Source organism: Gallus gallus, chromosome 17, assembly GCF_016699485.2.
Source record: "Gallus gallus isolate bGalGal1 chromosome 17, bGalGal1.mat.broiler.GRCg7b, whole genome shotgun sequence".
Taxonomy (NCBI): Eukaryota; Metazoa; Chordata; class Aves; order Galliformes; family Phasianidae; genus Gallus; species Gallus gallus.
The window spans coordinates 8,811,140-8,836,491 of record NC_052548.1 but is presented as its reverse complement, the minus strand read 5'-3'; the positions used below and the strand labels follow the sequence as shown (position 1 = coordinate 8,836,491).

General features: G+C 53.1%; 2 protein-coding genes across 18 annotated transcripts in view; one reads left to right on the top strand and one right to left on the bottom strand.

Annotated features, from left to right (window-relative positions):
* The window catches only part of KCNT1 (potassium sodium-activated channel subfamily T member 1), a 56,958-nt gene extending 38,092 nt beyond the window's left edge, over positions 1-18,866 (top strand). For 6 of the 15 annotated variants that reach the window (XM_025156025.3, XM_015279312.4, XM_015279315.4 and 3 more), the window contains 30 exons: positions 1,410-1,489; positions 2,075-2,174; positions 2,620-2,676; positions 3,115-3,163; positions 3,319-3,378; positions 3,686-3,760; positions 3,963-4,046; positions 4,257-4,351; positions 4,778-4,958; positions 5,100-5,264; positions 5,491-5,627; positions 5,792-5,855; positions 5,936-6,044; positions 6,283-6,391; positions 6,989-7,138; positions 7,234-7,472; positions 8,291-8,507; positions 8,618-8,723; positions 8,800-8,972; positions 9,136-9,207; positions 9,502-9,636; positions 9,916-10,027; positions 10,584-10,685; positions 10,758-10,841; positions 11,145-11,273; positions 11,499-11,519; positions 12,098-12,401; positions 13,662-13,724; positions 15,682-15,766; positions 15,881-18,866. In XM_025156025.3, coding sequence (XP_025011793.1) covers positions 1,410-1,489; positions 2,075-2,174; positions 2,620-2,676; positions 3,115-3,163; positions 3,319-3,378; positions 3,686-3,760; positions 3,963-4,046; positions 4,257-4,351; positions 4,778-4,958; positions 5,100-5,264; positions 5,491-5,627; positions 5,792-5,855; positions 5,936-6,044; positions 6,283-6,391; positions 6,989-7,138; positions 7,234-7,472; positions 8,291-8,507; positions 8,618-8,723; positions 8,800-8,972; positions 9,136-9,207; positions 9,502-9,636; positions 9,916-10,027; positions 10,584-10,685; positions 10,758-10,841; positions 11,145-11,273; positions 11,499-11,519; positions 12,098-12,401; positions 13,662-13,724; positions 15,682-15,766; positions 15,881-16,001 — 3,478 coding nt within the window. In that variant the 3' untranslated portion in view covers positions 16,002-18,866. Of the gene's footprint in view, positions 1-1,409; positions 1,490-2,074; positions 2,175-2,619; positions 2,677-3,114; positions 3,164-3,318; positions 3,379-3,685; positions 3,761-3,962; positions 4,047-4,256; positions 4,352-4,777; positions 4,959-5,099; positions 5,265-5,490; positions 5,628-5,791; positions 5,856-5,935; positions 6,045-6,282; positions 6,392-6,988; positions 7,139-7,233; positions 7,473-8,290; positions 8,508-8,617; positions 8,724-8,799; positions 8,973-9,135; positions 9,208-9,501; positions 9,637-9,915; positions 10,028-10,583; positions 10,686-10,757; positions 10,842-11,144; positions 11,274-11,498; positions 11,520-12,060; positions 12,402-13,661; positions 15,767-15,880 lie in introns of those variants that run through there. The other 9 variants (XM_025156022.3, XM_025156023.3, XM_015279313.4 and 6 more) reach the window with 7 other exon arrangements.
* A 2,225-nt stretch (positions 18,867-21,091) lies between these two features.
* CAMSAP1 (calmodulin regulated spectrin associated protein 1) overlaps positions 21,092-25,352 on the bottom strand; it is a 28,804-nt gene continuing 24,543 nt past the window's right edge. For all 3 annotated transcript variants that reach the window (XM_004945989.5, XM_415410.8, XM_040649115.2), the window contains 6 exons: positions 24,806-24,942; positions 24,511-24,719; positions 24,324-24,426; positions 23,857-23,972; positions 23,505-23,623; positions 21,092-23,257 (listed from right to left, as the gene is read on the bottom strand). In XM_004945989.5, the coding sequence (XP_004946046.4) occupies positions 22,955-23,257; positions 23,505-23,623; positions 23,857-23,972; positions 24,324-24,426; positions 24,511-24,719; positions 24,806-24,942 (987 nt within the window). In that variant the 3' untranslated portion in view covers positions 21,092-22,954. The remainder of the gene's footprint in view (positions 23,258-23,504; positions 23,624-23,856; positions 23,973-24,323; positions 24,427-24,510; positions 24,720-24,805; positions 24,943-25,352) is intronic.

Sequence of the window (25,352 nt, the reverse complement as noted above, 5' to 3'; positions counted from 1 at the left end):
AGGGTCTGTTGTGTGTTCAGATGGCTGCTGGTGGGAAATGAGCATTCCCATGTCATGGGATGTGATGTGCTCTGCACAGAAGTGCTGCTCCTGCCCTGTCCCTCCACAGGGACAAGCAGCTGCTTCCCCCCAAGCCCCATTCCACTTGATTTCCACACATTTCTTCTCCCTGTTGCCATTCTAACTGCTGAACGTATGGTCTATTTGTCCCCAGAGGAGAGCTCTGTCAGCAGCATTCCCTTTTATCCATCACTGTTTCTATAGCCCTGAGGAGGTGCCATGCTGCCATGCTGAAGGACTCGTGAAGCACCAGGGGGTGAAGGGGGGCTCCTGGGTTCCCAGCCCAGGTTTGGCTCTGCCCACAGCCGCCCTGGAGCAGGAGGGATGCACTTGCTAACTAAAACCTTTATATCCCATATAAAGTGTTATCCCAGCTATCATGCCTGAGGCGGTGTTTTCCTCCCCGTGAATTTTCCTTTGGTACAGGAGAGGCTTTGCAAAGTGAAAACCCAGCTTTGCAACCTGACAAGCAGCTCCCAGAGGGATCCACGCCAGCTGCCAAACACCAGCACTGCAGGGCGGGGGCCGGGGGGGGTCCCATGAGCCCCCCCTGAGCTTTGCTTATGTCTCCGCTGTGCGAGCACAGCAGCTGCTGCCCCATCAATCACAGCTCGCAGTGTCTGGATGCAGGCAGTGCCACGTGGCTGCAGGGGGAAAAGCCCATGGGGGGGATGTGGTGTGCGACTGGGTCACTGTGCACCTGGTCCTGGCTGAGGAGGAGGTCTTGATGGCTGTGTCAGCAGTAAGAGAAATAGTAATGAGAGTGGCACTGAAAGGACTTAGCAACTACAGCAGAATAGGGGGAAGGGCCAAATCCTTGCACTTGACTCCGCTATTAGGTGTAGCAGTTGGAGCAGACTGTCTTGATGAGAACATAAATCAATGAGTGATCCCCGCCGTGCTGCAGGCAGCAGTGTGGTTTGTAGCCCTGCTCTCATGAACGGTGGGCCGATTCCAGCTTTGGTGTGTGAGATGGTGGGGACTCATCCTGCTTGGGGTCGGGGGGAGTGGGATGGTGGCGTTTGGCTGCAGCTGTGATTGTCCCTCCTGGCTCAGACCCACGCCGGGTGGAGTGCTGGTGGTGGCTGTCCCTTGCCATCCCACTGCCACTGAGTGCCATGGCTCCGGTTGCGGGGTGAGGCTCAGGGCTGGCAGCTCCTGGCTGCTTCTGGAATGGCCAACGCGGTATCTTAGCAACGCGGGGAATTTTCCTCTTTTTAGATCAGATTTGGTTTTTAGCAGCTTGACTGCTCAGCATCGCTGTGGTGTGGGCCGGGCTGGGCCGTGGGGCACTGCTGGCTCCTGCCAACGTCCCGCGCTCACCGTCCCCACGGACGCTTTCCCCGCAGGGTGCAGGTGGAGTTCTACGTCAATGAGAACACCTTCAAGGAGCGCCTGAAGCTCTTCTTCATCAAAAACCAGAGATCGAGTGAGTGCTCTCTGCCCACGCGGCGCTGGGGACATGGAGCCATTGCCATCTGCTGGCAGTTGTCCCCAGCTGTCCCCAGACGTGCCACCCCCGTGCCCCATCCCCATGCAGAGCAATCAGCCCCCGCTTTGCCTTTGGCCCTGCGGATCAGCTGCCCATTGCCCAGCATTGCTGGGAGCTATTTTCTCATTAGCTGTCTGCGGGGAGCCCACTTGTTAATTCAGAAGTGTGTGTTCCCCCTCCCTCCCTGCATCCCGTCGCCTCGCTAACAGACCGAAGTGTGGCACGGCGGGGTGCCCGTGGGGAAGTTTTTAATGGAAATGTGATGAATTCCTTGCTTGTAATTTGAGTAATAATGTGATGCTGGGGAGGAGGCAGCCTCCCCCACTCAGCCCCCACTGCTGACTGCCCAGCCAGAGCTTTACTGGTGCTGCTCAGGATGGAGGGGGCATGGAGCCCTGGGTGAAGCGTGGGTGTGCTCCGGGGATGGCTGTGCAGGGGATGCCCCATGCAGAACCCCATGGAGATGTCCCCTCTCCTCTGTACCCATGGGGCCATGCCTGTGCTGCGCCGCCTCCGCCGCAGGTCTGAGGATCCGACTGTTCAACTTCTCCCTGAAGCTGCTCACCTGCCTGCTGTACATCGTGCGTGTGCTGCTCGACAACCCAGAGGAGGGCATAGGATGGTGAGTGCCACCCCGCCACGGTGCCACCGCAACCCCCAGAGCCCGGGCAGAACGGGGCACTCACACTGCAGGTACTCAAACACCTTCACAGCGCAGTGGGTGGCTTTTTGTCACTCCAGCTTCTCCTTCCCTACACCAACAGGTGGTTTAGCAGTATCTGTCTCTGCTCGTGGACTTTGCTTATGTCCCTTACAGATTTTATTATTCAAAGATTTAGGACACTGTGTGAGAATTAGCAGGTAGGGGGTTAAGGTCCTCCATAAAGCACAGGGATGTGAGGACCAGCGAGTCCAAACCCATGGCACGTTGTGTGAGGGCCTCTCCTAATGCCAGGACAGATAGCGTTCCACGAGCTGGAGAGCCAAACCCACACCCCCCATCCATCCCTCTGCCTCTCTGCTGTTCCTCTGACTGCTCTCCCCTGGTTTGTGTGTCTCTCGTTCAGCTGGGAATGCGAGAAGCAGAACTACACGCTCTTCAATCAGTCCACCAAGATCAACTGGTGAGCGGTGGGAGGCTCTTAGTGTGGGGCCCAGCTCTGCCTGGTGGTGGGGATGGGGTGATGGGCACTGAGTATTCAGTGGTGAACTGGAGCTGCTGGGTGGGATGGGAGCTGGGCTGGTGTCCTGCGGGTGTTTATGGGGACATGCATCCACTTGCCCCTCTTGTGCACAGTTTGAGAACTACAATCGTCCCATCACTGCCCCTTGAGATGTGGGATGAGCCAAAAAGAGACCTTCCCAGCCCCAGCCTTTGTTGTGGGGCTCCCATCCACCTCTGTGAGCACTGGGGATGACTGGAGATGTTTTCAGGCTTTGCATGGGGCAATGCCAGAAGCAACTCTGCCATGGAAGGGACATTAGAGGTGGCCTCAGGCTGGCGGTCAGCAGGAAGGAAAGGGGCTGCTGTGGTTTGGATCCTCATGGGATGTTCTTTGCAGGTCACACATCTTCTGGGTGGACAGAAAGCTGCCGCTGTGGGCTGTGCAGGTGAGCACTGGGCTGCCTGGGGCTGAGCAGCAGCTCCTGGGGCAGCCACACGCCTGCCTCACATGGGTGCAGGGAATCCAGCTGAGGCTTCAGTGCACAAAAGCCACAGGTACCGGTGCAGAGCCCTGAGCAGCTCTCCCCATCTGTGCCCACAGGTCAGCATCGCCCTGATCAGCTTTCTGGAGACCATGCTGCTCATCTATCTCAGCTACAAGGTGCGCTCCCCTGCCCCGCACCACTGGGGCAGAACAGAGGTCTGCGCCCATTGCTGCCCTCAGTCCTTGCACTGGGTATTGCTGTCCCCAGTTTCACCACCCCCCACTGATTGAGGTGCCTGGGGAGGAATGATTTGGGAAGTTTCGTTGCCAGCACCACATCTCAGCCCATCAGAAAAGCACAGCATCTCTCTGGCTGTGCCGCATCCTTCCCCGTGTAGCAGGGCTGGGGCACTGGGAGCATGTAATTGGCCTTTGGCACACTTTCAAGCATTTTAATTAATTATTCTTGCTTTTAATTTTTCAGGGGAACATCTGGGAGCAGATTTTCCGCATTTCGTTCATCCTTGAGATGATCAACACAGTGCCCTTCATTATCACAGTACGTGTTCCCCAGCAGCGCTTTAAAGCAGCTTTAAGTTTAATACTGTGCTGCAGTTTTGGTGGTGAAATGAAGAATACCACCAGATATATGGCTAAGTGGTACTTAAAGCTGGTGTTGTTTTTGGTAAAGGACCCTGACTTTTCTGAGTCCTTTGCCAGTCAACTCATGGGTAACTCATGGGTAACTCTTCCTTTTGTAGATATTTTGGCCTCCTCTGCGGAATTTGTTCATCCCTGTCTTTCTGAACTGCTGGCTCGCCAAGTACGCCCTGGAGAACATGATAGTAAGTGACCAGATGCATCCCTGTGGGCATCCCATCTCCTCCGCTCCCGCAACAAAGCGGGCTTGAGCCCTGCCAGAGGGCGCCGTCCCACCCCCAGGGAGCAGATTGCCAGCAGCGTGTCAGGCACTGGGATGGAGCCTGTGGGGCTGAAGCTTGGCTGGGCTGTGGGTTGGGCACAGCCTCCCTCACCACACCCCTGTCCTCCCCCAGAATGACCTGCACCGTGCCATCCAGAGGACCCAGTCTGCCATGTTCAACCAGGTGCTCATCCTCATCTGCACCCTCCTGTGTCTCGTCTTCACTGGGTGAGTGTTGCACCTCTTGCCACCCAAAGGCCTCTCCTCCACTGTGCATCCCAACAGCTGGTTTAAGAGGTCCGTGGGGCCCTGCTAATTAACCAGGCCCTTCTCCCTGTGCTTTGAAACCAGCACCTTCCATACTGCAGCCCTGCTCCTGGCTTTGCACTGAGCTCTGAATCAGTTTTCCTGATTGGTCTGAATTTGGAGCAAATAACACCAATTAAATCACCAAGAGGACAGGAAATTAAGCTTTTGGGCTCATGAGCCTTTGACTATAAAGGCAGTCTTCTCAGATGAGTGGTGAATGCAATTTCTGGGCTCTGCAGGACTCCTCATCCCAACGCCTTGTTCTCGCTGCAGCTATAGATGCATTTCTTTGACACTCATGCTTTGGAGCCATGAGAGCTCATGGCCCCCTGCTTCTCCCTGCAGCACCTGCGGCATCCAGCATTTGGAGAGAGCAGGAGAGAAGCTCTCCCTCTTCAAGTCCTTCTACTTTTGCATCGTCACCTTTTCCACTGTGGGCTATGGGGATGTGACACCCAAGATCTGGCCTTCCCAGCTCCTTGTCGTCATCATGATCTGTGTTGCGCTGGTTGTGCTGCCGCTGCAGGTGAGAGTGTGGCCATGGAAGGGTGCAGAGCCTGCGCTGGGCATGGTGTTGTTCCCATGTCCCTGGCACTGTCAGCCACGCAGTGAGGGCACCGAGGGCATTCTCTGGTGCTGGGACACCAGCTGTGCCCTCTGCTTGCAGTTCGAGGAACTTGTCTACTTGTGGATGGAGCGGCAGAAGTCGGGGGGCAACTACAGCCGGCACCGTGCCCAGACAGAGAAGCACGTCGTGCTGTGTGTCAGCTCACTCAAGATTGACCTCCTCATGGACTTCCTCAATGAGTTCTATGCCCACCCACGCCTGCAGGTGAGGGCCGCGTACATGCCCGTGCATGCTCTTTCATTCAACACTTGACCCTCAACGCTTGTTCTTCAACGCTTGTCCTTGCTGGGCATGGCTGGGTTACACCACCTACTTGATCCACCCCATTTTTATGTTCAGGATGTGGCAAGAACCTCGATGGATTTCTCTACCCATAAGGATGCCCATGGGGCTGCCTGCCTGCCGAGTGACACGAGCCTCTCTCTTCCAGGACTACTACGTGGTGATCCTCTGCCCCACGGAGATGGACATCCAGGTGCGGCGGGTACTGCAGATCCCTCTGTGGTCACAGCGGGTGATCTACCTGCAGGGCTCCGCGCTGAAGGACCAGGACCTCATGAGAGCCAAGTGAGCATTGGGGTGGGGGGTGGCAGGTGGCCATGGGGAGGGTCTTCCTGCAGCCACCCTGTTGTGCTGCGTGTGTCCCTATTGCTGTCACTAGATGGGTGATGATAGCCACCCTGTCCCATCTATGGGCTGGGTGCTGCATGGATGCTGCTCTCTGCTTGCAGGATGGACAATGGGGAAGCCTGCTTCATTCTCAGCAGCCGGAATGAGGTGGACCGCACGGCGGCGGTGAGCAGCTCATCCCAGGCATGGAAGCATTGGGGGAAATGAGCTCCCAGAAGATAGCGCATGCTTTCCTCTTTTGTTAGGACCACCAGACCATCCTGAGAGCCTGGGCCGTGAAAGATTTTGCCCCAAACTGCCCTCTCTATGTGCAGATCCTGAAGCCAGAGAACAAGTTTCATGTCAAGTTTGCTGGTGAGTTGTCAGGGCTGTCCCCCTCCACCAGACCCTGGTGCTCCCTGCAGGGCTTCTGCATCCTCAGGCCTCATGAGGGGTGCTTTGTGGGGTGAAGTGGGTCCCTGTCTCATCTGTAGGGCCACCACTGCTGGTGATCTGGGGGCACTGAGTGCTGCTTGGGTTGACCACCCCAAAACCCTCTGGCAATGTGAGCAGAGGCATAAGGCACCCCAATAGCAGCTCTGCTTCCTTGCAGATCACGTCGTCTGTGAGGAGGAGTGCAAGTATGCCATGCTGGCGCTCAACTGTGTCTGCCCCGCCACCTCCACGCTCATCACGCTGCTGGTGCACACCTCCCGTGGGCAGTGAGTGCTGGGGGGCACAGCCATTCCCCTGGGGGTTCTGTCCTCATGGAACTCCCAGCCCCAATTACAGCCCTGGGTTCTCTCCTGCCAAGCAGGGGCGGGTGGTGCTGGGGCACTGCAGTGTCCCCGGGTGGGTTTGCTGCAGGGCAGCAGTACAACTTCCCATTTGTATCATGCAGATCCCGCTGGCAGGCAGCAGAATGCACAGACTGTACAGAGCCAGAGCCTGCGGGGTGTTCTGTGGGTTTACACAGAGCACAGCTGAAAGCAGCTCGGTGTGGTGCTGGTGTGGGCCCTTTGCACTCTGGTGGAGCCAGAAATTACTGAATTTTGGGTGACGTGACATCAGAGGGTTGCAAAATTCTATCCCAGAGTGTGTCTCACCACATGCTTTGAGCTGTTTGCCAACACTGGCTCTCAGCCCTGCCTCTGCAGCTCCACTGGGAGCCCTCATTAAATACAAACGCAATTAGAATCAGAAATCAGAAGGAGATCAGCCCCCACCTGCTGCACCAACAGCTCTTATCGCAGCACCCTGAGGGTTCCTTGGGGCCCTGCTGGCTGCAGCCCCATCCCCGCACGCTGCTGTTGTTGCAGGGAGGGCCAGGAGTCCCCGGAGCAGTGGCAGAGGATGTACGGGCGCTGCTCGGGCAATGAGGTCTACCACATCCGCATGGGTGACAGCAAGTTCTTCATGGAGTACGAGGGGAAGAGCTTCACCTACGCCGCCTTCCATGCGCACAAGAAGTGAGGGCAGGGGTGCGGGGCTGGGGCCAGCACTTGGAGTGCCTTGTGTAGGGAGGAGGCTTTGCTCCAATGCCTGCACCGTGATCCCATCACAGGTATGGCGTCTGCCTGATTGGCATCCGCAGGGAGGAGAACAAGAGCATCCTGCTGAACCCCGGCCCGCGGCACATCATGGCTGCGTCCGACACCTGCTTCTACATCAACATCACCAAGGAGGAGAACTCTGCCTTCATCTTCAAGCAGGCAGAGAAGCAGAAGAAGAAGGGCTTTGCAGGCAGGGGCACCTATGACGGCCCTTCCCGCCTGCCCGTGCACAGCATCATCGCCAGCATGGGTGAGTCCGGGGGTTCCTGCACAAATCGCACCCACTTCCCTGCTCCTCGCATCCTGGCTGCTCTCAGCAAGCCCAGACACCATCATTAGAGCTTGTGATGTCCGTTATCATTAACAGTATTTGTCTGCAGCAATCCCTCAAGCCTTGTCTGGAAGGATAAATGCTGTTGGCCGCATCTTAAATCATGTTTATGATTCCCAACCTGATGAGCGGTGTGATTTGCTCTGCAGCGAGCGGTGCATTTTCTCAAATGAAAAATGCCATGAGTCATTACTTCCAGCTTGCATCTGGGGAGACCAAGTTCTGGGGTTGTCTGGAGAGGCTGTGCTGTGATGGCAGATTGTATTTTAGGCAAATAATTTATGCATATATACTCATGAGCAGCAATTTGCATGATTATCCCACAGCAAGCCACAGAGCACTTTGCTGAGTAGAACTCATCAATGTTCTTGTCATGTGGCTTGCTCACAGTGGGACCTTTTGCAAAAAGTGGAACAAGAAGTGAAATGGTGTGAGCAGGTTCAGCAGGTGCAGCTCCATGGCTGCAGGAATGCGCCCAGCTCCCATGCTTTGCTCACTGTGGAACTCATGGCTTTCATAGCCATGCAGAAACAATGGATGAAGATTCAGATGAGAGCTTCAGCTTGGGTTTCCAACTGAGAGCAAAGACTTGATGGCCTTGGTCAACACTCTGTAAATATGTTTGGATTTTAGAAGGTGCTGGTCGTGAATGGGGTCCCAGCGGGGCTCAGTGGTGCCATGCTCTGCCAGCCCTTCCCCTCCTTATAGAGCGCTGTGCTTCCCCCCACCGCGTCCAGGTACAGTGGCCATGGACCTGCAGAACACTGAGTGCCGCCCCACCAACAGCAGCAAGCTGGCGCTGCCAGCAGAGAACGGCTCAGGCAACCGCCGGCCCAGCATCGCGCCTGTGCTCGAGCTGGCTGACACCTCATCCCTGCTGCCCTGCGACCTGCTCAGCGACCAGTCAGAGGATGAGATGACACAGTCAGACGAGGAGGGCTCAGCAGTGGTGGAGTGAGTTGCATGTGTTCAGTCACTGCAGAGGCACAGCCCCTTGCAAGCGATGGGGCCGTTGCAGATGGCTCCCCAGGTCCTTACAGTGCTGGAATTTCCCTCTGCTGCAGGTACGTGAAGGGCTACCCACCCAACTCCCCGTACATCGGCAGCTCGCCAACCCTATGCCACCTCTTGCCTGAGAAAGCCCCATTCTGCTGCCTGCGGCTGGACAAGGTGAGCAGTGCACTGCCAGGGCTGTGCCGGGGGAGGCCAGGCGCTGCCACGGGTCCCAGCTGCCTCCCTCCCACAGGGCTGCAAGCACAACAGCTTTGAAGATGCCAAAGCCTATGGCTTTAAGAACAAGTTGATCATCGTGTCGGCAGAGACTGCAGGCAATGGGCTGTATAACTTCATCGTCCCACTGCGTGCCTACTATCGGTCTCGCAAAGAGTTGAACCCAATTGTGTTGCTTCTGGACAACAAGCAAGTACTTCTCCACAGTGCTTTCTCTTGCACAAAGCCCTTCCCTGTGTTATCATGGGCATTGCACACTGCATGGGGCAGGAGCACAACTCTGTCGTGGGCTGTGCATCACCTTGTTTGGTGGGTTTCTGAACCCTGTTGCTTTCTGTCGCTCTTCTTGCAGACCAGAGCACCACTTTCTGGAAGCCATCTGTTGTTTCCCCATGGTTTACTACATGGAAGGCACCATTGACAAGTAGGTGCTCCAGTCTGTGGCTGTTGTTAATTATAGGATTGTCTTAGACATGTTGCATTCACCCCAATCCGCAACCCATTCCCTTCCCATTCCATGGGGAGATAAGGGCTGGCTGTGGCAGCCCCCACTGTTGGCTTCTCACCTTGTTGAGCCCAGCTGGGAGATGGGGGTTGGTGCTGGGCTGGTAGCTAGGAGCAGCTGGGTTGGCTGCAGCGCTGTGCGTCGCAGCGTGCTGCTTCCCCGTGTCGTTTCCAAGGGCTGACCCCTGCGCTCTTCTCTTTGGGAACTGCCCAGCCTGGACAGCCTGCTGCAGTGCGGCATCATCTACGCCGACAACCTGGTGGTCGTGGACAAGGAGAGCACCATGAGTGCTGAGGAGGACTACATGGCGGATGCAAAGACGATCGTCAACGTCCAGACCATGTTCAGGTGAGGAGGGCCAGCAGTCCCATCATCATCTCACTCATCCTGTTCCCATCTATCCTGTTCCCTCCCATCCTATTCCATCCCATCCCACCTCTGGGTGCTGCCTCAGCAGGAAGTGAGCCCCAGAGCCCATAGGTGCTGTGGGGTGCTAAGATGACACCCAGGTTCCACTAATTCTGATCTTGGACGGGCACAGGGGAGTCTTATGTGTTTCTCAAGCTTTAAATGCAGGGATCCCTCCCTTCCAAGGTGGCTGCTGAACATCATCTCTTCCCATTGCAGGCTCTTTCCCAGCCTCAGCATCATCACAGAGCTGACCCATCCCTCCAACATGAGGTTCATGCAGTTCAGAGCAAAGGACAGCTACTCCTTAGCCCTTTCCAAGCTAGAGAAGGTAAGAGAAAGCTTTGCCTTCTGGGAATTCAGCACTGGGAGTCACTAATCCTCAGTTTGCTGTGGTCCTGTTCTCCTCCACACGCTTCACTCTGCATCCATCCAATATAACCTGCAGCAAACAAATACGTGGGTGGGTGATTTTGGGGCTGTCTGCCTCTTCCTACATGTTTATGTGTTTCTTGGCTGCTGAAGGTTGTGCTGCTTTGCCTGCTGCTATGCTGGGAGCAGGGCAGTGAGTGAATGGGTGCAGGGATGCTCCAAGCAGGGAACCTCTGGGCTCAGCGCTGTGCCTGCAGCAGTGTCACTGTGCTGAGGTCTCCTGACAAGGGCAAACATCCCCAAGGCAGTGAGGCACGTGGAAACACCACATCCAGCCCGTAGCAAAATAAAGCCATGATGTCTCACATGTTTCCATGGAGAAAAAAAAAAACTTCTTTCACCACAAAACCCTCTTTCCCTGCCTCCCTCCTGGCACGCCCACCGGAGATGCTCAGCTGCTGTCCTCCCGTTCAGGTGAGCCTTCAAGGCCTCGTGGATTGTCTTTCCTCTTCCAGAAAGAGCGCGAGAATGGCTCCAACCTGGCCTTCATGTTCCGCCTGCCCTTCGCTGCGGGGAGGGTCTTCAGCATCAGCATGCTGGACACGCTGCTCTACCAGGTGGGGGGAGGCACTGGGGGCACGGCTGCCTGCTGACACATACCAGGGTTGACATTTCCTCCCCTCCTGCAGTCATTTGTGAAGGACTACATGATCACCATCACCCGGCTGCTGCTGGGCCTCGACACCACGCCGGGCTCTGGCTACCTCTGTGCGGTAGGTGCTGCTACGGGGTGCAGGGCATGTGCATGGGGGCTGCGGGATGTGAGGCTCCTCTGAGCAGAATGGGGCACAGCATTGCTCCCTGTGTCATACGTGGGCAGTGTCAGCACTGCCAAGAGCCCTAATGTTATAAAATCACCGAGTTTGTTAGGTTGGAAAAGACCCTTAAGGTCATCAGGTCCAACCCTTGGCCAACCCTGCTCCCGGTCTGTCTGTGGTGCTGGCCTTGCTCTGGGGTTGGCATCAGTGCATTTGGGCACTGTTCCGATGCTGAAGGCAGTTGCTGTTCATCCCCAGATGAAGATCACGGAGGACGACCTGTGGATCCGGACCTACGGGCGCCTCTTCCAGAAGCTCTGCTCCTCCAGCGCTGAGATCCCCATCGGCATTTACCGGACGGAGTCGCACATGTTCGCCACCTCCGAGGCAAGGGGCAGCACGTGTGGGAAGGGCAGCAGCATTCCCACCCCGACCCACACCCCGGGGGGCCTCCTGTCTGTGTGTGAGCGTGGTGCAAATGCTCAGCCCTCAAAGAGCAGTGCGGGCCGGCACTGCAGCACTGAGCGGTTGTTGAATTACCAGGGGATGCTGCACAGGGGATGCTCATTCCCTGGCTGACACTTTTTCCCCCTTTTCTTCCCCCAAATGCAGCCCCATGACATCAGAGCACAGGTGAGTACTGCTTGCACACAGACCCGGGATTATCGGTTCTGCCTCCGGCCCCCGCAGTGCACATGTGGGCGGTGTCAGGGATGGTTTTCCTCGGGCGAGATGTCCCCCACAGCACCAGCAAACAGCCAGAAGGTGTAATTACTGGGAGAGGGAGCAGGATCCAGACTCCGCTGTGAATACCTTCAGTTTTCAGCTTTGTGGAGGCAGCTGCAGGGCGCTGAAAGCTGACATTTAGCTTGACGCAATCCCCATTCATCCTTAGAGGTGCTTTTATCCCCTTTATTAATAAATCAGTGCTTACCAGTGGAGCTCCCTATAGCAGAGGTGCGGCAGCAGGTCTGCCGCGATGTGTCAGAGAGGAAGGTGAGAGCAGGAGGGAATGGCACTGATGGAGATGCGGTGCCCCCTGCACCCCATGGCTGCTGGCGTTCCAGAGCCCCCATCCCAGAGCTGCTGCCCAGGTGCTTTAGCAGCACGGGGATGCTGTGCTGGCAGTGCACAGCTAAGAGATGGGACCCCGTCCCAGAGCAACTCCCGTTAGGTGGCCCCACGGTCCCCGTCACCGGCCGGGCTTCCAGTCACAGATCTCCATCAACGTGGAGGACTGCGAGGACACGAAGGACGTGAAGGAGCACTGGGGCATCAAGACGGGCCACCACAGGAACTCGTGCTCCAGTGACCAATCCGAGCACCCGCTGCTGCGGCGCAAGAGCATGCAGTGGGCACGGCGGCTGAGCAGGAAGGGCAACAAGCACTCTGGCAAGACAGCCGAGTGGATCAGCCAGCAGCGGCTCAGCCTGTACCGCCGCTCCGAGCGGCAGGAGCTGTCCGAGCTCGTCAAGAACCGCATGAAGCACCTGGGTTTGCCCACCACCGGGTACGGTAAGTGATGTGCGGTCGCGCTTCCCTGCGGCGAGGCGGCCCCGTGGGCTCCGCAGGTAAATCCCCATCCATCACGCCCGAGCCCTGCAGGTGCTGCTGGACCCGTCTCTGGATGCTGCACAGCAATGCAGTGCGCATCGCTCCCGGGGTGGCTGCGATGGGGTCTGTGCCTACAGGAGCTGTGCCCGCGGTGCGTGGGCAGCCTTGAGCACACAGAACCGTCGAATCATAGAGTGATAGAATGGGTGGGTTGGAAGGGACCTCCAAAATCATCTAGTTCCTACCTCCTGCCACGGGAAGGCTTGCCAACCAGTAAAGCAGGCTGCCCAGGGCTCCAGGTTGGCTCTGTTTTGGGTCAACTCATCCAAATCCCGCAGTGCTGCAGGGCTGGTGCTGCAGCTCTGCGCCGTCACCGCGCTGTATCTCAGGAGCATCCAGCGGGGCTGGGCTGGCTTGGTGGTGTGTGACGGCCGCGTGTGACACTGTGCTTTGTGCTGACCCCACGTATTTCTGGTGGGGACCGCAGCCCCGCGCTGGTGCCGGAGTCTGTGTGCCCGCACCCGCCCCGTGGTTACGGTGAAGTCCTTCGCCCATGGCTTTCTCGGTTCGTTTTGTCTTTCTGCCCTGTGAGCCATCCCGTGCTGCCTTCTGTCTCCTCCATGCCAGACCCCTTCCATCGCCGCAGCCGGGCCCTGAGCACCGAGCACCGAGCCCAGCTGGGGTTTGCTGCCTGCAGCCAGGAGAGTGGGAGAAATACGGACAAGTGTGGGGAAACAGAGGGCACACAGGAGTGCTGGGGGCATGTGACAGCTGCTCCATGGAGGGGAAGGTGGGGACAGCACTGCTGGTTCAGCTGCACACCTGGCACTGCTGCCTGCGGGCGATGCAGCACTGAGACGGAGCTCTTTGTCCCTACTCCCCTCATCCCAAAAGTTTCCTTGGCTCATTCTGGGGGATGCAGCTCTCTTTGCTCTGTATCGCTCTGCTGATGGCAGTCGGTGCCGCAGTGCTGTTACAGCCGGACTGCTCAGTGCAGCTCTGGGGCTCCAGCTGGGATGTGCGTGGGCTCCGGGGCACGGCCAGCATCGGTGCGCTTGGTGGTTGGAAGGACACTGGCTCTGCCTGCTCTCCTTGCCTTTATCTTTTGCTCCTTTATTGCCGAAGTGCAGCAGCTCGTCTCTAATATTTGCCGAATCATGGCTTGCTGACCTCTCTCTCTCTCTCTGTTTATGTCTGTGCCTTTCCCTGTATGTTCTGTAGAGGATGTAGCAAATTTAACAGCCAGTGATGTGATGAATCGGGTAAACCTGGGATATTTGCAAGGTAATGCTCACTCCCTGGGAGTCACGCGTGCCTCACGGCGTGCAGCGTACAACAAGATCATGCCAGCTGAGCCCAGTCCACACCCTTGCCAGTTTTCACCTTAGATACTCGATCCTTTCACGCTCCTTTGTTGGGTGGAGCTGGAAAACAAAAGGCACTGCACTGCAGCTGCAGGGCTCCCTGATGTCAGGAGAGAACAACTCAGGGACCCTTTGGAACTGGTGCCAGGAAATCACATCCCTCAGCTGTTACTGATAGCGACCTCCTTGCATTGCTCTGCAGGTTGACTTTGGCCTGCAAAGCCCGGAGCAGTTCAAGGAGGGGGGTTTCTGTCTGCTGCTGCTGAGCAAAGCAGTGTGGGAGGGCATCGTTTGCAGCTTTGTCCTGGGTTGGTTTGGGGTGCAGACCCGCGTGTCCCTGCAGTCACCCCCAGACCCTGGGGAGAGGCTCAGGGTGAAGGGACGCAGCACCCAGTGCTCAGCGCACAGCTTCATGCAGAGGAGCTCAGGAGAGCCCAGGGGCAGCCGTGGCCCTGCTGGGCTGTGGTTCAGGCTTTGCCAGCCCGTGCTTAAGGTGAAAAGTTGGCATTTTCCTACAAACTGTGTCCACCCTCAGAGCCCCAGCCCAGCCGTGGCTCATGGAAGCCCCATGCAATATATTGCCAGCAGCCGCCGGGGCTGCACAGAGCTCAGGGATGGTGTTCCCCCACCCTTGGATGTGTTCTGGCACAGCTGTGAGCCACCCCACCAGTGCCTTCTGCAGAGTGGGCACCACTGTGTGGGTGCAGGAGCTCTGGATCCCCTCCCCCCCCAAAATTATCTGGGGGTGCCAGCTGGGATAAGATGATGGCAATACGCGTGGCGGGTTCAGCAGTGCTGCATGGGGGTCAGGAAAAGGTGCTTCCATGGTGCAGGAGAACCTGTGTGCCCCGGGAACCCCCCCTCCATTACAGCACATCCCATGCATCCCCGGCTCTGTGTGCGCCCCAGCACTGCCACCCCCATCCCTGCTGCGCTGCAGGGCTGAGCACCGGGACGGCTGAGAGCTGTCAGCTCTGCGGTCTGGGAAGCAACCAGGGGGTAGGCAGCAAAAAGCAGAGGGGCAGGAAAGAGGAGAGGTCTGTGTGCAGATCCTCCCTGTGTTCCCCATCACGCCAGGCACTGCTGGCGTCCCGGTGCACAGCCCTGCAGCAAGCCCATGTCCGTCTGTCCCCTGCTGTGCGTCCCCTGTCCTGTCCATCACATGCCCTCGCTGTGCTCCCGCTGCTGCTTGTTCCCAGCACCTGCTTCCCCCATGATCTTGTTTGGCAGCAAAGGGCCCCGCGTGTCCCAGTGCTCGGTTTAGCATCACCGCAGCTCCACGATTCAGAGCCGTTCCCCAGCGGTGCTGTGGGCTCTGGGATGCCGCAGTGATGTCCCGCGGGCAGAAGGGCATGGTGCCTCGGCCACGAGCTGCTCGGTGCTCATAGGTGCAACAAGGGAAGAAGGTGGCAAAGCGTGGTCACGGCCCTGGGGGGGTTTGGCTGCCCTGACCCGGTGCTCGGGGTCGTTGTGCTGTACTTAATGCAGCAAGACTAACGTGTTTCATTTTTTGTGCTCCAACAAGGTAAGACATCTTTTTTCTTATTTCTTTTTGGGGGTTGATTTTTGAAGTGAAAAGTCTGTGAGTCTCCGGCCTGTGCCATGGCTGGGAGCAGCTGCGGGGCTGTGGGAGGAGGTGGCGGTGCTCTCAGCGGCATGGCCATGCTACAGGACCTGGTGCTGTCCGCAGGGATCAGCTGCGACCCTACTGAGCCTGATGCTTGGGGCTGCTGCAGTGGGGCTGCCAGGGCTTCCACTGCGGTGCCCATCGGGGTGTCCATTGGAGTGCCCATTGGGGCATCCATCGGGGTGTCCATTGGGTGTCCATCAGGGCTCTCCGCCAGCCCTGCCCAGCATCCCCTCCTCTCCTCCGACAGATGAGATGAATGACCACCAGAACACTTTGTCCTACGTCCTGATCAACCCACCCCCAGACACACGGCTGGAGCTGAACGACATCGTGTATGTGTCACCCCGTCCTCCCCCCCCGCGCCCACAACCCCACCCCAAACCCGGGATTCCCACACACGGTGCAGGGACACGGCACACTCCATGGCCCCGCTCTGTGCCCCGCAGGTACCTCATCCGCTCCGACCCGCTGGCACACGTGGCCAACGATGGGCACAGCCGCAAGAGCAGCTGCAGCAACAAGCTGGGCCCCTGCAACCCCGAGACACGGGATGAGACCCAGCTCTGAGCGCACCTCATGTGCTGCGGGGATGAAAGCGATGGGACAGGCGGGCAGGCAGTCGGGCAGAAGCACCACGTGGGAGTTTTTAACTTTTTATACCAATACCGCAACTAGTGAGAAAGTCTTTGCTGGTGCTGGTGGTGAGACTGGAGCTACAACGCGGCCCGTTGGGGCAGGAGGCCGTGTTTGGAATTGTCCCCAAATGATGCAGGCTGTTTGCATTGGATGGGGGCACTGCTGAGCCAAGGGCAGCCGCCCTGTGCTCGTCCTGCTCCTCTTTGCTGGGTGTCCGGGATGGATAGCCCAAATTTGGCTCTTTCACCCCAATGCTCTCCTTGCTTGTTGGCTTGTCCTGGGGGCTGCACGGAGACAATGGGGAAGAAGGGGATGGTGCAGCCCTCGCAGCACCTAAGCGACATCTGCAGATCCCAAAACGCACCAAAAAGACAACAAAGTGACCCGAGGCCGTGCGGCACTGCTCTTGTTGCACACGTCCTGGCTCTGGGGGCGTTGGCACCCACTGGGGCTCAGCAGCAAAGGCACCACGGGCAGGGATGTGTCCCACCGGCTCCATGCGGTGTTGGCCTGGCCGAGCCCCTGTGCCACAGATGGATGTGCATTGGCAGCCCGGCCCGACCCCCGGCTGCTTTCAGCACAGCGGCCGTGGAGACCTTTCTATAGCAGAAAAACAAGATGTATTTTCCATCTATTTTTGCACACTTTGCGATGTCGACAACGTGTAAAGGTTTTGTTGTTTCTTTTTTTTTTTTCTTTGACTGCCAAGTGGATAACCCAGTTGTTAACTTTATATACTTTTACATTCATATACTAAATCTTCAATGTGATTTTTTTTTTTAAGGAGAAGCCTGTAAAGCACAACGCAGCCGTGCCCTCCCAGCGCCGCTGCCAGGAGGGGGTTCTGCCATTCCCACCCACTGCCCCACGGCACACAATAAATGTTGTTTACAAAAACCTGCCTAAAATTGTGGCACCCCATGAAGGCGCTGAGCTCTGTGCTGCCTGAAAAGGGAGGAAAACCCACCCAGCCAACAGCCAAAGCTCCGCGGGCTGACAATTGGACGGGGCCTGGGCTGGCCTTGCTTTTAATGCCTATGGTTTCTGCTGCTCTGCAGCCCGGCGTTGCCATCTGGCACTCAGTGGGCAGTGCAGGTGAAAATATCCAACCCCCGGCTGAGCCCTCCGCTGCACTGAGATGTGGGCACCACCGAACCGTCACCGATGCTCTGTTTGAAATGAATTGTTTTGCTTTTAACGATGCTTTTTTTTGTTTTGTTTTCCAAATCTCATTGGCTGCAGCAGTTCCGTGCTTTATTTATTTCCGTTTGTAAGTTGTTGTGCCAAAAAAATTCAGTAGTTCCCATAGGAGAAGCAGCGAGAGCAGCTGAAGCACAAAGCCAATGGGGTTGAGCCACGTGTGACCCCAGAGCGCTCCGTCCCTCCGCTGTCAGTGCACACAACCGAGCCTGGAGCTGAAGGTTTTCCATCCCATTAATCTTTAAGGGAGGGGAGAACAAAGCAGCACTGCACCCTACCCCATGGTGGGGGGGGGGCTGAGGTCACAGCCCTCCACTCAGTGATCCTTATGGGCCCCTTCCAGCTTGGGCTATTCCACAGTTACCCCCCGCTGACCATTCAGAAGGGAACATTTCCCTCTGCTCTGTGTGCCTGGGGGCAGCCCACCCCCCCACGGCACCCCAGGCACTGCCAGAGCATCCCTCACCCTCACTGCATTCCAACGCTGCTCCTGTTTGTTTCATGTATAAAGATGTGTATTTAAGAAGAAAAAAAGCTACTCGTGTATAAATCACATACATGGGGTTTTTTTTTTGCAGACATTATTTCTATGGTGTAAATTTATAGCTGACATTCTAACGGGATGTTCAAAGCAAAGAAAAACGCTGTAGATATTTACCTGTGGCCAATGCAAGTCTAGGAGCAAGCGTTCATTTTTTTCTAATTCCTCAGCCTCGGTTACAACACGAATGTAAAAAGGAGAATACTTTATTTTTGTAATGGTTGTGGCACCACCGCTGCATCACCAGGAGCTGCTGGAGGAGGAGGGATGTGCTGCACCCACTGCTTCACCCCCACAGCTCCAGCATGGCCCCAACGCACAGCAGTCTTTATTTCAGGTCACTCTCAGTTGCTTCTATTCTGTCCCCAGTTTTCCCAATGAAATCTAATGGTTTCACTGCCAGCAGTGGGTGGCACAGCTCCGGATCACTGCTGGCTCAAAGCGCAGCACTTTGCCCATTGGGGAAGCAGCGCTCCCCCGTCCCATAGGGGATGCACTGAGATGGCACTGCTGGCCCAGGGATGCCTCCTATTCCCCCTTAGCTCACCCCTATGGGGGAGAACACAGCGCTGGGGCTCCCAGAGCAACGCAACGCCCTCAGCAGAAACAGGACTCTATGAAGGACGCAGAGCTGAAAGGCCCCGGGGAGGGCAGACACACGAGGGCTGTGACAGCCCCAGGTTTACTGGCACTGTGTGCTCCATGGCACTAACAGCTCCATCCTCTGAACACGGACCACATCCCCACAGCACATCACGCACTGCAGCAGTACTGAGTAGTCACACACCTGGCCCCATTTCTACCCCTCCCTCCAAACACTGCCTTTTTACTTCCCAAGGGGGAACTGCTCTCCAGGTCAGCTCTGCGTGGGCTCCATCGGCCACGGCCAACAGAAAAGGCATCCTTCCCTCTCCGAGGCCTCATTTTGGGACATGTATTCTTGGGGTGCACTGTGGACAGCCAACTGGAGATGTTTTTGTACGATTCCCGTGAAGACACTTCACATTTCTGTAAAGAGAAACCGAAATAAAAGAGCTGCATGCAGCAACAACGGAGACTGCTGTCTGCCTGGTGCCCGCCGTGCCCCGGGGTGGGCTCTGAGGGGGAGCACGGAGCTCCTGGCAGCTTCCAGTACAGCTGCAGAAGTTGCTTTGCTTTCCACGACAGCCTCATGCTGCCTTACACGGCCCATGCTAAGGCTGCTGCTCAGTAAGGGCTCAGGGCAGACCGCACTGCTGCTGGGGCTGTGCTGCAAATTCAGCTTAAAGAGTCAAATAAATAGTTAATATCAAATAATAGTTAATAGTTGAATAGTTAAATAAATCCCTCCTGCAGTGTGGCAGCGGGAAGGTGTGCCTGTTTTGCTTGCAGGCTTTGCAGAAGGCAGGCAGCCTGAAGGAAGGCAGGCACAGCCCCCGGGGTCTCTGCAGGTCTGTTACTGGCATTGCTCATTTCTGCCATTGATTCTATTCAAACTTGGAGTCATTTCTGTCTGCACTCTGAAGAGCTGACGGTAACATTTGGAATGATGCATGAACTGAAAGAAGAGCAACATTTAAGTAAGAAATGCTTTCAGTTCATCTGACCTTCATCCAGAAGGGACACTCCATTTCTTTCCTATGGAGAGCACAGCTCCAACAGCATCCCTTCTTTGGATGCCTTCGTGCTGTGACCTGCAGCAGTCAGACTGTGTGCAACAGAACAGAAGACACACACATGCATTTGTCACTCCTTCACGCTATCAGCTCAGTCACAGCCTCTCCTCTCTAAACTCCAATGTACCGCCTGGAACAGAAGGGTGAAAGCACCCCTCGTGTGCCCAAACACCTGCAAACAGCACACTCAGAACCATACCTGAGATCCCACTTGCACAGTTATCTGATACCAGTAATGCAGCCAAACCATTACCATTATTTTCTACCTTTTTCCATACTCTGTGAGTCATAATCCAGTGTCTGCACGGTGACCTGGACCCCATCACAAACACTGAGCTATGGCACACGTGAGGTACTCACATTTTGTTCAGCTCCTCTTGCAGTCCACCAAAGCAGGGTCCCATCCCACCTCTCGCTGCAGCTCTGACACCTGTCTGAGATCTCTCTACCTTTCCTCCGTTCCCAAACTGTTTGTCACAGTGACAGCTCCCAGAAGATGTCTGTTTGCACACTGCTACCTCTCCCACGTAGCAAAGTCAGCGTGGTTCTGTGCTCTCAGCCCTCCCACAAGTCCAGCACATGGCGCTGAGCTGCACTCAGGTTTTCAGAATGCCTCAGTGTGTTCACAACTCGGTTACTTCTTGCCTGAACCACAGAGCATGATGGAAATGAGACAAAGACACGTTAACTACAAAATCAAAACAGCATGGGCAAACACACAACGCACTGATGTACGAAAGCTTCAGAAACTGCACTTAAAAGCACTTTAAAGATGTACATTCTTGTGTTTATTAAAGAAACGAGTAAGAAATTGAGAGAGGTCAAAAGAGAGACCCGCACCAACACCTGTGTGCCAATTGCTTAGTGCAGCACACAACGCACCAGCAGAGCCAACGCCTCCTTCACATGGCAGAACAGCAGCAGCTGCAGCTGCAGGCAGCGCTGGGGAAGGCTGAGCTCAGCAGCCAGGCCAGGCAGCACAGGAATGGTACTGAACCTTTCGGTCCACTCCTTTCTACGAGCAGTGAGATTTCAGCCTGTAGGAAATAATACGGAAAAATAAAAATAAGATTGAAAAAAAAAAGACATTAAAAAAAAACCCTTCTACAAATAAGGACTATTTTGCACAAGAAATCTATCATTGGAAAATATTAATACCTTGGAAAAGTCTGCAGCTCTGAGATTTAAATCTGTTTTCCTGTAGCCAGCAGAGGTGCATTATGAGGCCTCAATAGCCAATTTATATTTCAGTTCCAGAGGTGGTTTGTCCCTACACATCACAAGCAAGCTGACACCCAGCAGTTCAGCAGAAGACATTCTGTTGATGCTTCTGCCACTGCCTGAGCACTCACATCCCAAAAAACCCACCAAAACTCCTGATTCAGGAGTCTGAAAACTGGTAAAACAGAGAACTGTTAAATAACTTCCCAATTTTCTGAAAGCCTGCTGGTCACATTCTGGCCATTCAACCAAGGTCAGGAGAGCTGAGCTCTAGTCACAAAGTTAGAACAGCTGCTGACAGATGAAGCTTTCTAGGAGCACAACTGAACAGAATAGCACATCTTTAAAGCATATTAGTTCTTTGACGGGATGAAGTGTCACAACAACAAAAGGTACACATGAAATAAAAAGGAAATCTGTTAATGATTTTTATTAAATTTCAGTGCTTTCATAAAATAAATATGGTATATAATATCAAACAGTGAGAAATAAAGCACAAGCATGAAAAGCATGGTAACAAAAGTTACACTCATGACGGTGTTTAATACTTAGCACTTTAGAAACCATAAAGCCTTTAATTATTTACAAGCAGCAAACTATCTAACATCATTTACAAAGTTGCAGCAGCCTATCAAGAAGTACTGGAAGGGGAAAAAAATGGAGAGACCGCAATGGAAGACCTTCACTCCACTCTACCTAGTTAGCTCTTTATTACGTACCCTACCTTCCCCTTATGTACACAGCTTCTCGTGACTTCCATTATTCTCGAAGTTTAACAAATACACTGCATCCTATTGCAGAGCTCAGTTCATCTCTAGGATCGGTGTAGTGCCTCCAGCACTTACGAGTGATGTTTTCAAGTAACACTCCAAGAAAAGTAAACATGTGCAAACCAAAGTTACAAACCTAGGCGCCCCTCAGGCAGCGTCACACCAGATGGAGCAGGTGCTGGTTAGCAGATGAAGTCATGTCATAGCTACAGAAACCTACTGGGAGGTCCAGCCTGGGCAGGAATGGGACCACGTTAAAAACTGGAACGGAACTGCAAATACACCCTGTCACCACAGAGAAAAAATGTAATCTGCTGAAACACAAAGATTTTTAAGGTCATGACTCAAGATTTAATATTTCAACATGAAAAGAAATCCAAGCCATTCGACTTATTTGGGCTTTTGAAACAAATGCAAACATCTCTGTTTAAAAATCGCTCTTAAATGAGAAAAACAAATCAATATATATTAATATATCACCCAAAATAAAAAACGTACACACTCTTCATTTTCGAGCATGCTGCTCATCCAGAAGAAAGACAGGACAGAGAAAGTAGAATTACATTTCATGATATAATAAAAACATTAAAATTTGTGATCGTTAAGTGCACCATCGTACAGGAGTAGCGTGCTCAGAGTGGACATGTTCTATACCTACCAGAATCCATCTTTATTAAAGCAAACAAATCCTTAGGACACTACCTGAAACTGATAACAACTGCGCTCCATTCAGCTTGCTTGCCTCAAGTTTCAATCAGGCACATTCCAGCCAGCAGCACCTGTATGCCTCTTCATGATTGTATTCCAGAGATCTTTCAATTTGTGAACAATTTTTAGTTGTTTTTTGTTTGTTTTTTTAAAAAGACTGGCTTTTGCAATGCTTATTCTGAACAGATACTGCACGTAAAACTCTGTTCTGAGCAGCACAGGTTGGGACTTTTTTCAGAAATCTGAGAGCTGGACTTACGTTGGCAGTAGATACAGTACAACTATGTGATGTATTAAACAGTTCCTCAAAAAAGTCTGAAAGGAAGATTTCCCTAAAGACTGCTTTAAAAAAACCAAACCAAACCAAAAACACTTCACCCGAGATCTGTTCAATCTTCTACTGAAGTTCAGAGCTTGCCAGCTTTAAGAACGATAGGAAGGAGGAGGCAATGAGGCAGAGAGGAAACAAAACTAAATAATTCCCAATTTGTACCGATGGAAAGCTTCAAGTAAAAGGAAACCCACTTGTTAAAGATCTTGCTACATGCACAGTCCCTCATCAGTTGAAAGCCACAGTAGTTAGCATTGGGTGTAACAGCAGATTTATCATTCATAAAAAACACTGATAATGTTCCTTCATTCTTAATAACTTGCATCCACAGTTTCTGTTTAGAAACTTCTTAAAAAATGTTTATGGTTCCGCACATTTCATACCAAACCAGAGGAAAACAGTAAACGTCTTCATTTGATGCAATCCCATTCAGCAATCTCCTCCCCAAGAACTCAGTGTCATTTTCGAGTCTGAGTCTTCTTTGGCACTGCAGGTCGCTTGGCTTGCCACAAGTGGTTATGGATAGTAAGAGCATCCACACTGACAGACATGGTTTTGGCTGGAATCACATTGAACTGTTTTCTGTCTGAACTGTATTTGTACAGTTTGTCAATCATTTTCTTGGTGATGCTCTTTGGCCCTGTTCCAGTCAGCTTGTAGATTTCTTCAGTATCTGGGTAGTAGCAGTAAAGTGCTCTGAACTGGCAGCCAGCATCACGGAACAGAATGATGTAGTGGTTGGCATCACATTTTTCAAGTTCCTGCATTAAAAATAAGCAAGTAAACATACAAGGAGACTGCCCACAGTGAAAATTCCCATATGATGTGCCCAGCTTTTAGCTTTCTCACATAGCTAAAAAAGTGGGTTCTTCTCGAACAGCATTCCTCATTTCACAGGTACACTTCAGGAAATGGTATACACCACCATGGATGAGTAGGATTATGAAGTGAGCACAACAGGTGAACTTCATTGCGAGTGCGTTCATAATTCTCTGTTTTATTGCTTACCTCTAAAATTGAATTCTTGTGTGGTTCATTCACTTTTCCAGCAAGACAGCAATGAGATATAGCATTGTGAATAATGGGTTTGTTTGATTTGCTGCTAGGTTCCTTAAATAATTTTGGACCTAAGGAAGAGAAGCAAGTAAGCTTTAATGTTCTTAAGCATTGGACAACTAAGATTTTAATTCATCAGAAGTGCTAGAAAAAAGTAAACATTTTCTTCAATAACTTGTAGATATTAAACAGAAGAAAATAGGCTTGATAATTTCTCAAAAGTAACAGGTCACACCAAATGTATCAGAGCTTTACATAACCTGCTGATCACAACAAATGCTCAAACTAAAATGAAAATGGTTACCTGTGTATTCTGCCACTGAAGCAATAGAAGATGCAGTTGAAGCGTTCTCCCAGTCTCTTTCTGTGTTTCTGCTAGGATTTCTGCTCAGGATTGGTAATGACTCCATAGATTCAACTCTGTTGGGGAAGGACAGAGAAAATAAGCATTGTTTTCCCTTCAAATCTTCAACAAATTCACTAGGAAGACACTAGCCCTGAAAAAACAGACTACTCTCTCTCTTATTCCTCAGGACTGTCAGACTCCTCCTACCAGATTACTGAGGCAAACTTCCCATTGTTTTTCTTTTTCCCAAACAAGTAAAATTTCAATTTTGTACAGACCAAATTTGGCACCCAAGTAAAACAGAAGATGACTTCACTAATTATTGTTGTGCCTCTACTCTTGCAAACCAAAGCAAACAACACTGAACCCTAACACTCTCGTAAGGTAAGATAAACGTTTCTTTCTTTATTTTTAAATCTCTCTACCTCTGAGATGGTGTGCCACCAGAGTGTACACTTTCAGGTTCCGTTGTTGCTGCTGAGGCCAAAGAAAGACTGGAACCAGACTGAGCACTGCTCAAATTATCAGCTACAAAAAAGAAGACAAAACGTGAATACATTTGTTAAAGCAGATCACCAGACCCATTGAGAACAAACCACCCAAAATTCTTACGAGTAGAAGAACACTTTGTCCCTGAATCACTGTAAGATTCCTCACGATGGACCGACTTTGGCCTGGGTTTCTTGGGCTTTGATTTGGGCTTTCCAAGCCCTTGCTCCTCCAAGATTTGCTGCTGTTTTTTCCTTAGATATTCCTGCTTGATAAGTTCTCTACGAGCCTTCTCCTCTTCCTTGCGTATTCTGTCCTCCTCAGCTTTGCGACTGAAAAGCAAACCACAACATTCAGAATATAACGATTTTCCTCATTTTAAAGATAAAAGGAGCCATCCTTCTCCACATGCCATTACCGAGCTTCATCTCTTTTTTGCTCAACTTCAGCCTCCAGCTGCTGCTTCCGAAGCCGAGCCTCCTCAGCTTTGCGCTGCTGCTTCAGAAGGAACGCCGCACGTTTTTTCGCCAACTCATCTTCTGCTTTCTGTTCGTCCTGCAAGATTCACAGGCATAGAAAGTTGTAAAGACACATCGAAATCAGTATCACAGCATTGCTGAGGATTCCAGGAAGATTTTTAAGGAAAACGTAAGACAGTACTTTCGGAAATCTTTAGATCATCAGAATTGAAAAGTGCAAGTCAGAGAACCATACTGAATTTTTTGGTGTTCTCCAAGAGAACTTCAACATCAAATTTTCCTTTAAGCCCATAAAAGAAAACAAAGTACGGTCTCACCTTACTCTGATTTAAGTAAACTTAAACAGCACAAAACCTTGTAAAACTGTAAAGTACCATGAAACTACAATGTTGCCTAGAGTGGAGAATGTAGATAACCCCAGCATAATGATAGCCTTTACATCAATAAATATGCACCATAGTATACAAAATCAGAAGACAAATTTAC